A 15,915-nucleotide genomic window follows, 5' to 3' on the forward strand; every position below is an offset into this window, starting at 1 on the left:
TATGCATATAAGGCCTGTTTTCATTTTAGCTCTGTGAATCATAGTAAAATGCAAATGTATACATCCGTCTTGGACAATCATGAAAGTGTGACCAGACTGACATGAACATGCTGTGAACAGCTCCATAGTCTGCAGCACTCCTCATCAACGCCAAGCTTATTCTGGTAATGCATGAATGGCCCAGATTAACCTAATCAGAATGTAGCTAAAAAAAAAAAAAACAACAACAACAAAATCAAAACACAAAATGGAGCCTCCTGAATGATAGTTTGCACCAATATAAAGTGTAATATCTGCCGATCTAACATTATCTGTCACACCTTATTATCTAAAACAATTTGTAAGTTCTTAAACCTTGTAAATAACACACATAGTAATTCTTACCCCCTCTGCCCAAAAAAAATACTGCTGCTGTACTATATGGGATGTGTATAATTGGAATTCAGGTGTAATACTACAAAAGCATGCATGTATACAATCATCAGCAGTAGAAGCAATTGTAAATTTTACAGTTATCAGTTACTCAATACGTTTCAATTTTTTATCCAGCATATAAGTGAGAGGTGACTGGTTTCCCTTAAGAAAAAAATGTTTGCGACAAAGCATTTTCAGTTAAACCAAACTTACCAATAATATCAGTGCCTGGTGTAATGCCTACATTAGTTAACTGGGTTTGGTTAAGGTGATAACTCACCCTACAGGGAGTGGTTCTGAAATACATCCCTAACCATACCTTGTTCATTCTGGTTCTGGCACTTCACGTCTGACATCATTAGTGTAAAACTGATGTACTGTATCTAAAACTGTTTTCTTTAGTGGTCATAAGGAAATATTTTTACAACATTGTAGATGAAAGAAATGTGGCGAAACCATTACTCTTCCAGCAAATATAACAGATATATTGGTATCAATGGCATTATTTTGAATTTAACTGATCATTTTTAATAACTACAAAGGTTATTTTTGGCACTGTATTAAGTATCGGACAAAGAAATGTGCAGAACTTAAGAGGAACACACTTCCCTTCCAAGTACTCACAAATGTTCTTCCCATATGAATTCATCAGCAATTTGCATAAGCACTATTCATATCATTCAGTTATACAAGAACTTCCCAAATGAGTACTCCCGTTGTATGTATAAGCACTTCCCATACACAAGGTTTACTTCTATAAGGATTTAATTATCACATAAAATTGTTATAAGAAATGAAATGGCATGTAAAATGGTGTACAGCATCAATTTGTATTTTCACATTTGTCTCTCCCCACCACCTTTTTACCTCTGCTGTCATTATTTTAATTATACATTTATTTCTCCTTTACTATTATTTTAACTGGCTGTGTGGCTTGGCAGGTTGATGTACTGTTCTTCAAGTGCAATGGTTCTGGGTTCAAAATAGGGTACAGGTGTAATTATTCCTGGGATTCCACCTATGTCCCTGCTGGACAGGGTTATTGGGTGCTGACTTGTCTAAACATGGGCTAAACTCTTGACTAGGCATATAAGGGTCTCAGTGCCAATAGCCTACTAACTTCCTATGATCCTGTGATCCTATTGTGCTTCTCTCTCATTTATTTCCCTTTTTTTACAGATTCAAATCCCTAAGGAGGAGCCCAGGCATGTACCTACTGATAAAAGAACAGTCACCCTTTGCCCATCTGGGGATGTCATCACAGTATCAGGGCACGTGGCAGCCTGACAAGCCTCACTAAAGGGAGGCTTTCGACCTTGGTAGAGGATGTTCTGGAGCAGGTAGTGGACAGAAGGATTCAACCTGTCAAATCCTTTTTTTCAGTATGCTAAAGACATGCTCTCCTAGTGGGTGCTGACCGCTACATCAACACAGACCCCTACCCCTCGATAATGGGGGTCCTCCACTGAACCCTATCTCCCAGTCGAAGTGTTTGAGGCTCTGTGGACTAGGGACTCATGCACCATCTCTTTCTCAACCTTTCTTCCCTTACCCTTAGTCCATTACCCTCTTACCTATTTCCCACCCACATTGCCCTCTCATGTAAAAAAAAAAAAAAAAAAATAAGGGGATCTATCCCCCAACAAAAATGTAGTGCTCATCTTCTCCCACCTCCTCCAGCACAAACCTTCTTGATGTTTTCCTTGTGTGTTCTCCTCATTGTTTTTTCCCCCTTTTCACCCTTTCCTATTTCCCCCTTTCTAGTCTTTAAAACATCATGGTGTCCACAAAAGGTACCCCTATATAAAACATTATAAACCCCTTCATTTTTTAAAACAATGTTCTATTATAACCTCAGCACAGTCAGCTGATTGCCTTATACCTGTCAAGCATGATGGAACTTAGCCACACTCGCCCATCATTCTTAAAATCAAATGAAGTGATATGAAGCTTAAGGCTTTTACATATTAGTTCATGTGTTCCTAATGCTGAATTGTACATACTTTACACTTTTTCCATAAATGGCTGTGTTTTTAAAAAGAGCTTTGGTTTTCCTTATTCATCACAAATGACCTACGCTGACCTTATTTACATGTCGCAGATAATGGCTGGGAATGTGCAAAGTCCCAGACTATGAATACCAGCCTTACTTTTATACACCCACTTTGTGTTACTGGCTGTTTGAAGTTATACATTTATATTACTTTTTAACGTTGCTGTTTTTGCTTATCTTATTGCAGAAAAGGGCCCATAATGATAATTTACCCAATTAATATGTATATAAAAATGTTAAATTTAAATAATAATGTAACTTTTCATAACTAGTTGACAGAAAGGACCTTAGTTGTCATGGTTTCAGAATTCTGTTTCAGTAAATCTTTTTTTCTCAGTAAGAGTAAATCAGCTGCTATAAGGATTTGTTTACAAACAATTCCCCTACTCTATGCTCTGCTATTCAGTCTCTGCTCTCCTAATAATTCAGTTAATTAATTAAGGTTTTCAGTGTTACTGCAATTTGTCTTTAAAATTTTATTCATTTACAATAGTCCCAAACACAACCTAGATAGATTGATGGGTGATCATAAGTTCACTCTGGTGGGGGGGGGGGGTGCCAATGTCCCTCATGGATAGGGGCAGTCGGTGTTAACCATAGACTCTCTTCTCTGTAAATGTCACTTGACTAACTGAGGAGAACTGAGGCAACTCAAGATAATCATGTCTAGACTTGTAAGCTCTCTTTTGCCATTAGCCTAGTAACCATCTATGAACCTATGAAACGCCTTTATCATAATAAGAAGTCTAATCAAATATGATCACCTTTGGACTTAGTTCTTTGGAATTGTTATAAAAAGTTATTTTTAAGCTGTACAGGACATACAGATATGAAGAATGAGGCTATGTATTGCGTTATCTCACCTTTTGCTTATGCATGTAACAATCAACATGAACAGCTTTCAGTAAGTACTCAGCAAAATTATGCCTCTTTTGCCCCACTGTCTTTTTTGCCACACAGTCTGGTGAAATTAAGCATGTTACTTTAGTTTGGCACCATTGCACTGCTTAGGTATAACATGATTTAGTCATTCATAACTAACATGCCTCTGAATCTTATTAAAACTCTCCTGCAAATGTCCATGAATCATATATCTTGCAACTTTAAGAACATTCTTTTGAGTAGATTGAAGCCATGTAAAACTGATGTGTGCAACTAAAGAATGCTAATTTAGTGAAACATTTTTTCTTTTTATTTATTTACCTTTTAATGTCTTGCCCAGTCTGGTCATCCCCTACTAGAAATGTAGAGTAAGGGAGAGCGTCATTAAGCCACCCATGCATCTTCTTTGTACTACTGCTCAAACCCATTGTCTCCACTCATCATGCTGTGAGCATACACTCTCAAGGGTTGCCATCACCTGAACTGTAGCCTCAGCATGCTTCTTGGTATGGGCACATGCTTTTTATGCTCTGGACCACTGGCCTAACTTACAGTGGCACCTAAGTGATTGAGAATGCCAAGAAGTGCCACACTTTCTCTCCAGGATAGGCAATCTTTGGTCACACATTCTTCACCATCTCCTACGCAGCTTTTCCAGTACACAAGCATACACAAGCTACTTGCATTTAAGCCATTTAGGTTAGAGTCAGAACTTTCTCTCTCGGTGCCACAGACCCAGGGTTTAAACTGCTTTCCATATTGAAATGAATGGGTGCCATATATATAATGGCCATGCATACCTTTTTGTAAGTTGCACAGTATGACTGTCGTTGCATTTCTATACTAGACAACTTCTGTATTGTAGCATGTCATCCCTAACTTACGTACATAAGCTGAGCCCATAGCATTACTGCTGATGTGAGTTTCACTCAGTAGCTGACAAAGAGGTTTTGCTTGTTGCTCAAATGTAAGGTACTGATTAAGAATCACTATATATTTGCATAGTATACAAGGCCACACATTGCAGCCATTAATGGTTCACAAACTTTATGAACAGTGCCCTCAGACTTATCATTCAAAGGTTAGTGTACAAACATCGATATTCCAATATTCTAAATTAGTAACAGAGAAGTATATTGTATAATAATATTTGGAACTTTTATACAGTAGAAGAGTTTTAAGCCACAAAATATTTAAAAATGAGTACATTGGAAATTACGGTAATTTTAGAGAAGGAACAGCCTGTATTCGAGTGCAGATATTTATTATTCATTTTTGCTCTTTAGGACACAGGTAGCATTACCAGTCAAACAACATGAAGGCAGATCAGAGATTTGGGATTAAGCAGCTTGGCTTCCTCTCTATATCTCATTAGGAGCATCAGGAAATATTTCCTTAGTAGTGTCACCATTTGGCAGAAGACAGCGTCTAGTCTTTGGCAATAATCCAGTCATTATGTAAAGTAGCCAACAGGTAGTCATGACAAGATATACAGGATAAATTAATCTTGCCCCTATCAAGATCGGTAATCAAGAAATGAATGTGCCTCTTTCATGGCAGAAGAAAGCTCTTTAGACTAGGCACCAATCAATCAATCAAATCAAATAAAAAAATACCTCTGCCAAAAGGGAAGTCCCACCAACAGAGTAATGTGTTGCAAGATGGCCATCATTAGGAAGGGAAAAAGAAGGGTTAGCTATGATATGATTTCATAATGAGTCAGGAGCCAAAGGAACTACAGTAGTAAAAGACATATTAAGGGGAAGAAGAATTTTCTATGTGGAAGTTAATTAGGTAAGGTATGTTCTAATTTATATGAAGTGAATGCCAGTTTATTGTACTAACCTTCGAAAAAAATCATCAAAAGCATCATAATACAATTTAGAATATTTGTAGAAAACAGTAAAAATGATGTTAGAGAATGTGGAAAAAATGTAAATTGTTCTTGATTGTCATTTGGAGGAGACATGGAGAGACAGACTGCAATGTATACATCAGTAAGGATATGTTATCAATGTCATTGTCTGGGGAAAAAAGATGATGATCTAATTGTAGGACAATGGTCAGAATAATCCTAAAAAAATCCAAAAAAATGGAAGATGACAATGGTTGAATGGATTTAGAGAATGACTTTGCAGTAGGATCTGTTTGACATTAATGAGGTATCTAAGAGTCTTAAACTTCTGTAGTTTTACAAACTTCCTAATCCTCACTGACATCTTTATTTTTTATTTTGTCTGTACTGTAGGGAACTTCTTTGAGGACTCCATCCCAGAAGCTGATCTATATATTCTGGCAAGAATTATCCATGACTGGTCAGAAGAAAAATGTCTAAAACTGCTTAAAAAAGTATACAGTGTCTGCAAGTCAGGTCAGTGTTGTGTAGATACAGATAATGAAGTCTCAAAGTGTGAAAAACTTCAATATTTTTAATAGGTGCTTCAGCCACATGGGTAGAGGGATAGAATCCTGACTATGTTCAATGTTCCAGGATTAGTTAGAGATGCTAGTGCAGAAAGGGATGATGGGGGGGTGGAGAGACAGTGCCGACTAGCTCCTGTCGGGGTAGGAAAGGATGGACATATACCTGAAAATGTGTTCTCTGCTAAATCTCCTCATTAACGAACACAGAATCAGTGGGGACATTTGTCTCAAGGATGTGGGATGTGCATAGATAACTTGCAAAAATGAGCAGCTGTTCCATGCAATGTCCACTATCTACACCCTCCCCCCAAGATGCCACTTGGTATGCACAAGGAAATAGTATTGCTAATGCAAAAATGAAGTCCTTCACACTGATGAGGCCACTGCTCTTAGTCTACTTAAGGGTTATCCCGAGAAGAATGAAAGGGCTGTAAGTCTCACTTTGGGTAGAATTAATGACTGTATGGCAGCCTTGGAAAGGGGTCCTGCTAGTTAGAAATGGGCTTGAGCAATTTGTATTTGAATGCTAGGTAGAGCAATGAAAGGGTAATGTAAATAGCTTGTCAAGCTATAAGGATTACCAGTGATATTGCAACATGCAATATACCTGGCAGGGAAACTTGCTCACTGCTGTACACCTCTGTAATCGTGTAGATGCAAAACAAAATCTAATATGGAAAATGTACAATGGCAGGAGGTGCTATCACAATTCGGAAATGTTTGCCATGTATACTATGCAAATGAGGCTCCTACATGTCTAATAGATAAAAAAATAGTTTTGCCAAAAAGGGAGCCCCACCAACAGAGTTCTATGTTGCACATTGGCCAGCGATAAAAATGGCAATTACTTGTAGGTCATAAGAGGGCTTAAGTAATAGAAGAGAAGAGAAGAAGGTATTTTCTGTGCAGAGGCAGTAAGATCCTGTCTACCATCTTATAGCCCAACATTTGCTGCTAAAGAGGGGTGGCAGACCTTACCCATTCATAAAGTCAAATGGTATAAATACTGACATGCAACAGATCAACCCAAAAGTGTTGTTCCACAAAACTATGAAAACAAACCAAAATAATAAATAAATAAATAAATAAATAAATAAATAAATAAATAAATAAATAAATTTTCCCAGGGGGGTGGGCACTCGGGCACATCCTTTGTTAATTATATATACCAGTTCCAAGATTACACCACAGTGGGAGAAGCTACAAAAACTATCTCAAATCTACGACAATCTAGGGCAACTGCCAAGACAGTTGACTGACACATTTGCATTTCGATCTTAATGGGTCGGTCTTTTGCATATCAGTATTTAGGGCGTTCAGTTTTATGAATGGAACCCCCTCGGGACATGGTAAAACTGTGTTCCAGTTGCTGCATGTAATAAAAATACACATTAATTAAGCCATTTATTTCACATACAATGCTAAATTATTTTCCTGTGCTGTAGTGGATTGTTAATTGACACCAGTTTGGTAATGAATTTTCTAAGACAAGCACCTTATTTATTATTTTTGATCTGCTTGAGTTGCATGTCTGACTGGGCACATTTGATGTAGTGTAGTGCATCCTAAATGGAAATTGTTATGTTGATCAACCAGGTGATTTTGGATACAACAGGTCTAAGGCCCTTTCCAAAGAAATAATGAGCTGTTGTACACCAAAACCAGTTTTATATAGGACACATTTTCTATCCAAATTATGCAGCTATACACCACAAATACAGCCATGCCTTTATATCAAATCATATTCAAGTTATTTAGTTATGTGAATAATTATGAATCCCCGAAGCTGTTTAACAGGACTAGTTCTTTGAAATAGATGGCTTTCATGCCAAGACTTAATATGATTTCTAGAACAGGATCACTAACAATTGCAGAAACTTTGAGACTGTAAGGACCTTAAGCTGTCAGAATGGACAGTGCTTCTAAATCTTAAACTCCTGAATCTACAATGTTATTTTTACTACAAAAGTAATCAAAAGAAATGACTCAGAAACTGTCTATTACTGCTCCAGTTGCCTTTTTGTTGTACATCTTAAGTACTGTCCATTTTAAATTTCAAGGGGCACAAAGAAAGTTTGCTACCATTTTAAGACAAATGCCCCCACAGACCATAGCTGTTCAGACTGCAGTGATACTTTACTGGATCCTTCCTGCAAGTCAACAAAATCCAGTGTTTAGGCATCTGTTTACAGTACCCACCAGCAACAAGTTTGATCCCTTAGAAAATTAGTAAGAATCCCATACTCTTGAGTACCTCTACAAACATTGCAGGCCCACTTCATAACATGGACAGGAGTCACCAGGTCCAGAGGCCCATAAATCTGTTGACTCAACCCATACAGAAAAAGGCCTCAGTAGTAAGCATGCAAACTGAATAATACCCCTACTTGAATACACTTAATGTATCACTGTGTTCTTTCTGTGAGATAACATTTTCCAATTTTTGGAAAGTATCCTGTGGCTAATTTTTTTGCATCTGCCTTCTGGTTGCTTACAGGGTGTAGCTGTCCATGTGTATCTCTGAGATTCAGCTATTATCAGTTTTATCTGACATTCATATTGTTTTGCGCTGTGCAAAGCTGTATAAATATTAATTACTTGTTAATGTCACTGTTGTTTGTTGATATAATACAAGTGTGATTGAATATTGCAACTCCTAAACTGTTTTAACTTTCAATATGCATGATTAAATTTCCATTTTTTTCCCTCAAATATTTTTTCTTTTCAATTAAAATAACATTTACATAATATTTTTAAATATCATTTTAAACAACTGTATACAATATTTACAATAGCCTGACTTTCAATTATATGCAATGTATGTCATTAGATATAGAATTAATAGATCAGTTATCAGAGATACAATATTGATTATTGCAGAGTGTCCAACAAATATATAACTTTCTTCCAAAGATTATTTACCAGTGGTCTGGGATAGATTAGTAGTTCTTTGATTTTTATTTCCATTGATGCAGTTATCTTCAGTAAAGTGTAGAATTCTTCCAAGGTCGGGAGTGTATTTGAATTCTACCTTCTGGTTACGCATTTCCTAGATATAGCAAGTATTGTCCATAACAAATACATATTTGTCTTAATTAGGTAGGGACCTTCATTTACATTTAGTAAAATCAATACTTTAGGTAAGGTAAAGGACTCATTAAATAAAGCTTGTAAAAAATGATTGATTCCATTCTAATATGATTTAATTTTATTACATTCATAAAAAAATATGAATCCAGTCTGCATTATTTGACTTTTCACACCTCCAGCAAAAAACATTTGAAGTAGTACTGATCTTTTTAATTCTATCTGATGTTAAAAATGCTCTATGTAAGTATTTCCAGTTAAATATTTTCCAGTACTGTGTGTAAGAGGTGTAATTAACTGATAGTAAGATGTTAGTTTTAATTTATTCTGTTAACTGCAATGACTGACATTTTGTTAGGAACTGCCAGTATGATGGTTTGGGAATTGTTTTATATGTTATTAACTCTTTGTATAGATTTGAAATGGAATTTTTCTTTTCACAACTATTATATATAAATTCATACAGAAAACTTATTAGATTTGGAATATCTTTAAATGAGGAATTATTAATTAATCTGCATAAATTTTGAGTGTACATTAGAATGCTTTGTAAGGTTAACCAGTCCTGTGTAGGAATATTGTAAGCAGTTTTTGTCATATGTATATCTAAAACATTTAATTTATTTACACATTGAAACCAGCATAAGAATCCATTTTGTTCCCAGGAGGTTATTGTTTCCCTATTTATTTTGTGAGGAAAGTTCTTAGTGATGGTAAATGGGGTTAAAAGGTCAAACCAAAGTTTTATATCTATGTTTGCACTGATATGTTTCCTAAAGGAATTGATGTAATGATTAATCAGTGTTGTTTTAGAAGGTTGTGTTATATTATGTTGCATACTTATGCACAGTATGTACCAGGGTTTGTTTGATTTGTCTACTATTAAATATTTTTTTAACAGATTAAATTCATTTGTTAATATAGCCATTGTTAATTCTTTCCAGTTGGCAAAATAATTTGGATTTATCCAATCTATTATAGTTTTAAGCACAGATGTTTTATATATGTTTCTATTTCTGGGAAGTTCAATCCTCCTTGTTCCCGGAGTCTAATGTGATGAGTTAGAGCTACTCTATTCTTTTTGGGATACCATAAACATTTTATTAAACATGAGTTTATTTCTTTAAGAATGCATCTCTCAGGAATTAACTGTATTGCTAATGCTACATATAGTATTTTTGGCAATAAGACCATTTTTATTAATTGCAATCTGTATTCAAAAGTTAATATAATTTTGTTCCACTTTTCTATATATATTTTCATTGTTTCAATCATGTTTTTATAACTTATTAATATTGTTTTGTTTATATTTTTGCATAACACTATTCCTAAATAATTTAACGTAAGTTCTTGTTTTGCTATGATGGATTTATCTGTAACTTGTAATTCTTTTTTCTTATATAAAAATAGAAATTTTGATTTTGATCTATTAAAGTCTAGACCTGAAATCTTATAAAATGTCTCCATTACTTCTTCTAGCTCTCTTAATGACTCCCTGGAGTTTGATAGGGTTAATAAAATATCATCAGCAAAAAGCATTATTTTAGATATGTGCTGGTCATAGACTTCTATTCCTTTTATTCTTGGATTATTGCATATTATTTCTGCAAGTATTTCTATAGCCAAAGCAAATAAAATAGGATAAAGGGGGCATCCTTGTTTAGTACCTTTTGTTATATGGATAGATTTTGAAGTGAAAGGACCTAATTTAATGTAGGCTAAGTTATTAATATATATATTTTTAGTAATAAGATGAAGGGAGGAGGAAGTTCAAATAACACTAAAGTTTTAAATAGATATTCCCAGTTGAGGGAATCAAATGTTTGTTCTATGTCTAATCCGATTACAAGTGTTACTCTATCTTCTTTATTCACATAATCTATAAGAGTAAGTATCCTTTAAATATTATCATGTGTGTGCCTGTTATATAAAAATCCAGTTTGATCATTATTAATTGTCTTTGAAAGTGGGATTTTCATTCTGTTAGCTAGGATTGACATGAATATTTTGTAATCATTATTCAGTAATGATATAGGTCTGTATAAGGTGCAAAGGTCTGATGGTTTATTGTCTTTTAGAATTGGTGTTATGAGAGAGTATTTCCATGAGGTGGTATTTTTGCTTCTGACTGGACTTCTAGAAAAGTTTTATGAAAAAGGGAGATTATTGTTGAAGGGAAGAGTTTGTCAATTTCTGTAATTATACCATCTATCCCTGCAGCTTTATTAGATTTACTTTCTTTTATCTTGTCAACCATTTCTTTGTATAAGATATTTTTTTGTAGGTCTAGTTTTAAGTTTTCAGGATTTTTTTATATTGTTAAGGTTTGTATCTAAGTTTATTTGGTTGGTATCTAAATCTTCTTTTTTGAAGTGTTCCATATAATGGAACCAAAAATGCTTCAAGGATGTCTCCTATATCTGATACTTTTTTCCCCATTCTTTTCATGATATATACTACTAATGTTATTTGCTTTAGATTGTATTTTAATTCTTGCAGATAAGTTATGCAGATATCTGGGGGAGGTGGCTAATGAGTTTATTTTTAAAATTTCCAAGGCTAGACAAGTTCTGTGTGTTAGAATTTCATTATATTTTTTATTTAATTCCTCTATTTCTTTTTTGACTTCTGGACGATTCTGATTTCTTTTAGATGTTGCTCTCAAGAGTCTGGTTTGCAAGTCTAATGATTCAGATTCCCACTCTCTAACTTTGTTTTTGTACCAGCTAAGGGTCGTACCAAATAAATACGCATTTAACGAGTCCCAAACCATGACTCTACTGATTTCTGTTGTATTATTAATTTCAAGAAATAATTGTAGTAATGACAACATCCAGGGTCTGAATTCTTTCATTTTCATGATATATGATGGAATTCTAGTTGAGAGGATTAAAGGTTTAAACTCTATTTGGAGCTTCATTATCGGAGAGTCATGATCTGAGAAGGGGTATGGAACTATTGAGAAGTTGAGGATTTTTGTTTGTAAATCTTGAACTATAAATAATTTGTCTATTCTGGTTTGTGTTCCAAATCTATGGTCTTTATGGGAAAATAATAATGATTTATCATGTTTTACTTTAAAGGTGTCTATTAAATGAAATGAATCAATCCATCTTTTTAAGGATTTTGAAATAGTTGCTTTGTGAAAAGACTTCTTGCTGGATTCAGAAGGTTTTAAGGTACAATTAAAGTCTCCTCCCAGTATAAGATTTCCTTTATAATTGTTGGAAATAAAATCTAGGTGTTTTTTAACCGTTCCTGCTCCAATACCTGGGAACCAATATAGATTAGCTAAAGTCCATATTCTGTTATTAAATTTAATTATAACAAATGCTAGTAGACCTTCTTTGTCTTCATATTTATAAATAACTTTTGGAGTGATTAAGTTTTTTTCCCAGAGAATTGATACTCCATTTGTCTTTGTTCTTTAGTAGGATTGAGCTAAGAATGTATAGCCCTTAGGATTCAAAATAAAGCTATAATTAGTCTTAAAATGCATTTCCTGGAGAAATACTATCTATGTCTTATTTAGATTTAAATATTTTAGTAAGTTTGATCTTTTATTTGCATTATTTAAGCCATTAGTATTTAATGATAAGAATGTTAAATCCATTTCAAGTTATTGTTGGAAGAAACATTTTGCTTCTTTTTTTATTTTGATTATAGTAGTTATACCATATTCTCTGATAACACTGAATGTTATTTTTATGAGTGTAAACTTGGGAGTGTAATTTAATGTTCTTTCTTCTTTAAATACAAGTAGGGTAAAATTCTGGTCAGGCTTTAAAAAAAGTACTTCAATAAAACATTAATTCTAAAGTATCAAATACAAGTAAATATGAATTTCCCATTAAACATGGAATGAAAGTCATTCCTAATCCAACAGATAAAGATAGATCTATTGGATTATCACTCATACCTTTAACCAACAATATCACCTGAGCTCCATATGTTAAATTATTATATGGAGAATTTTCTTAAAAGAGATATGAAATTCTATATTATTCTATTATTGTTCTATAGTATTTTATATATCAGGATAGAATGTTAGTAGTGTAAATAGTTATTATGTTGACTTAGAAAATATCCAATATTTAGTTAACCTTAAGAGATCCCAAATATGTTAGTTATGTCATTTTGGATAAATTAAATGCAACAGAGGAGCATAGACTAAATAAGTCAACAGCAAATAGATTATTACTAAAATAATTTGACTAAAAGGACTCTGCAGGACACAATGAGTGATTACCAATGACATATGAATTTACTGTAGGTGTACTGTCTTCCTTTACTTTCCCACTCTTCAGCTCACCAACTTCAACTTACACTTATGAAAAGACATGGCTTATCAGTGGTGTCCTGACTCTGAGTAGAGGTGCCCTACATTCTAGTGTTCAGTGCTTTTACATATTTATAGATTTACAAAGCAGAGTCTAAGAATGAACTATGATCACACTGACAATTCCCATCCTGCATAGGGCATCTCCTACTTCCAGAATGGGTAATCACATCAGGTCTAGAATGAATGTGATGGCACCTATATGGTAATCAAGATTTACCTTAGGTAAGTATTAATCAAATAGTATTTAGAGCATCTTAAAGAGTTCTTGTGGCAGTTAGAATACTCTTAAGCCTCTCCTCCCTTGACCAAAAACAGAGATTTCCTTTCCCTTTGAAACCAATAAAATAATAGTCAAAAAGACTTAAAACTAAAAACTAAAAAATAAAAATAAAATAATTTTCACAACCAGTCCGATGAACCAGAATCCCTTTTATTGTACAAACGGGATTCTGGTTCATCAGACTGTTTGCAAAAATTATTTTATTTTTATTTCCCTTCCCTTTCTTTCCTTTGTTTTAAATCAGTACTAATAAAAGAAATTCAGCAAACTTAGGTAAACAGAAATAACATTCAGTAGTCCATCTTGTACATGACTCGCAATCCATTAAACAAGTCAGTGACTAACATCACTTTAGTAAACATTATAAAGACAAATTAGAAATAATTTCCTAGCTCTTTAAATTTTCTGATAAAGCAAAATGTTAACAATAAGATATTTTAACTAAAAGTATAAAGCATTTCAATTTTCCTTGCATGTATACTTTCTACTTATATTGTAGTGTCAATAGCTGTCTTTGAAATCTGTGCAATACTTCACTTCTTCAAATCACTCCTTTTTCAGTTCAGGTTTTGTTTTATCAAAATGGCAAAAAATTTCAAGGACACAATTAATATTTAGACTGATGTTTCAAATAAATAACTTGTCATTTGCCAAGTGAGTTAGTTTAGAATGTATGGTTAGTGCAAATATAGCTTGTTGCAAAAATAATATGCATTTTTTGTGTGCTGTAGAGACTGTCATATGCAAGTGACATATATAATGTAGAATATATAGATTAGATAGCTTATGGATTCAGGTTGTTAAAGTAAATTATGCTTATTAATCAGGCAGTTTCATTTAAATTCACAAGTAATTTGGGGACGTTTCAGTTGAATTTCCAGGAATGTGTAGTCTGATGTGAGTAACTGAGTCCACTTTTCCTCATAAACATATGTCACAATTCATTAAACAAAGCAGAGTCTAACATCTAATAATCATTATAAAGACAAAAAATAGTAATTTCCTAGCTCTTCAAACTTTCAGATATTGCAAAATGTTGACAGTAAGCTATTTTAACTGGAAGATTAAAACATTTCAGTACTTCATTGTGAATATATATTTTTATGTGGAGTCTGCATGTCCTCCCCACAGTCGAGTGGGCGTTCGAAAGACATGCGTTGACTGGGCGTGCCTTCGTTGAAGGTTGAGCATCGGGCTGGCAACTTGACACCATAAAAAACAACTGCCAATCATTAGCGGACCGGAGTTCCGCTGTGGCGACTCCTAACCGGGAAAAGCCAAAAAGACAAACAACAACTTTTACTGTAGTGTCAAGAACAGTCTTTGAAACCTATGCATTACTTCACTTATTTCAAGTCATTTATTTTAGAGTTCAGATTATATTTTATCAAAATGTCAGTAGCATTTCAAGGGCACATTTAATATTTAAACTGATATTTTAAATGAATAGCTATCAGTTACCAAGTGAGTTTGTACAGAGTGTGAGGTAACTGCAAAGATAACATGTTGCAAAAAGTAATATGTATCTTTTCATGTGCACTAGAGACTGACAATTTCAAGTAACATATAAAATGTAACTTTTACAGTGCAGACAGCTTGTGAAATCAGCATGTTAAACTGAGTAATACTTTTTAATCCAGCAGCTACATTTAAGTGCACATGTAGTTTGGGAGCATTTCAGTTGTGTTTCCAGGAATATGTAATCCTATGAGGATAAATCATAAAATATTTACAAATAGTCCTATTATGTATTTATTTTACCTTGCTTAGGTTGTTTTTCATTTTCATAACTAAACAACATTAATTTTTCTTATTTGTTGTCTGTGAGGCTAAATGCACTTCACAGGTTCACAGTGTCCTTAGAAACTGCAGCAGTTGTTTACTGTTGCTATGGCAACACAAATAGAATGTGAAGAAAGTTTCACTACTCTTAACCAACAGTACACTTTTCCCTCCTTTCTTTATATATTTGTTAATACAAAAAGGAAATAATTCAAAGGACATATATACATGAATAGAACATTTCAGAGTTAATCACAAACATGTCCCCAGTCCCAATAAGCATAACAGTGATTATCATTAATCTAATAAATATTGTAATGACAATTGATTAAGTTCACTATTCCAATTAGTCTACCTTAAAACTAGATTATTTTAGACTATTATTTATCTATGTATAGATAGTGGGTTATTAAATATATACAGACTATATTAGTATAGTAAATAGGAGAGAATTTAGAAAGGGAGACAAGATGCAGTTAAAATAAATAAATAATGAGAAAAGAGAAAAGAGAGAGAAAGAAAAAAGAAAATTAAGAGAAAATATACATATACTATGTATGTTTATTTATAGTATAGATATTTTATGTGCTATATATAACCCTCCTTGTATGAAAGAAAAGAACCCTGTTTTACATACCTGAGGTAATGTGG

General features: G+C 33.7%; 1 protein-coding gene across 1 annotated transcript in view; it reads left to right on the plus strand.

Annotated features, from left to right (window-relative positions):
• LOC122802726 (acetylserotonin O-methyltransferase-like) overlaps positions 1-15,915 on the plus strand; it is a 196,268-nt gene that overhangs the window by 174,713 nt on the left and 5,640 nt on the right. The window contains exon 7 of the mRNA XM_044072488.1: positions 5,598-5,720. Within this exon, the coding sequence (XP_043928423.1) occupies positions 5,598-5,720 (123 nt within the window). The remainder of the gene's footprint in view (positions 1-5,597; positions 5,721-15,915) is intronic.

Source organism: Protopterus annectens, chromosome 5.part0 (genome assembly GCF_019279795.1).
Source record: "Protopterus annectens isolate FY-2018-M chromosome 5.part0, PAN1.0, whole genome shotgun sequence".
NCBI lineage: Eukaryota > Metazoa > Chordata > Ceratodontiformes > Protopteridae > Protopterus > Protopterus annectens.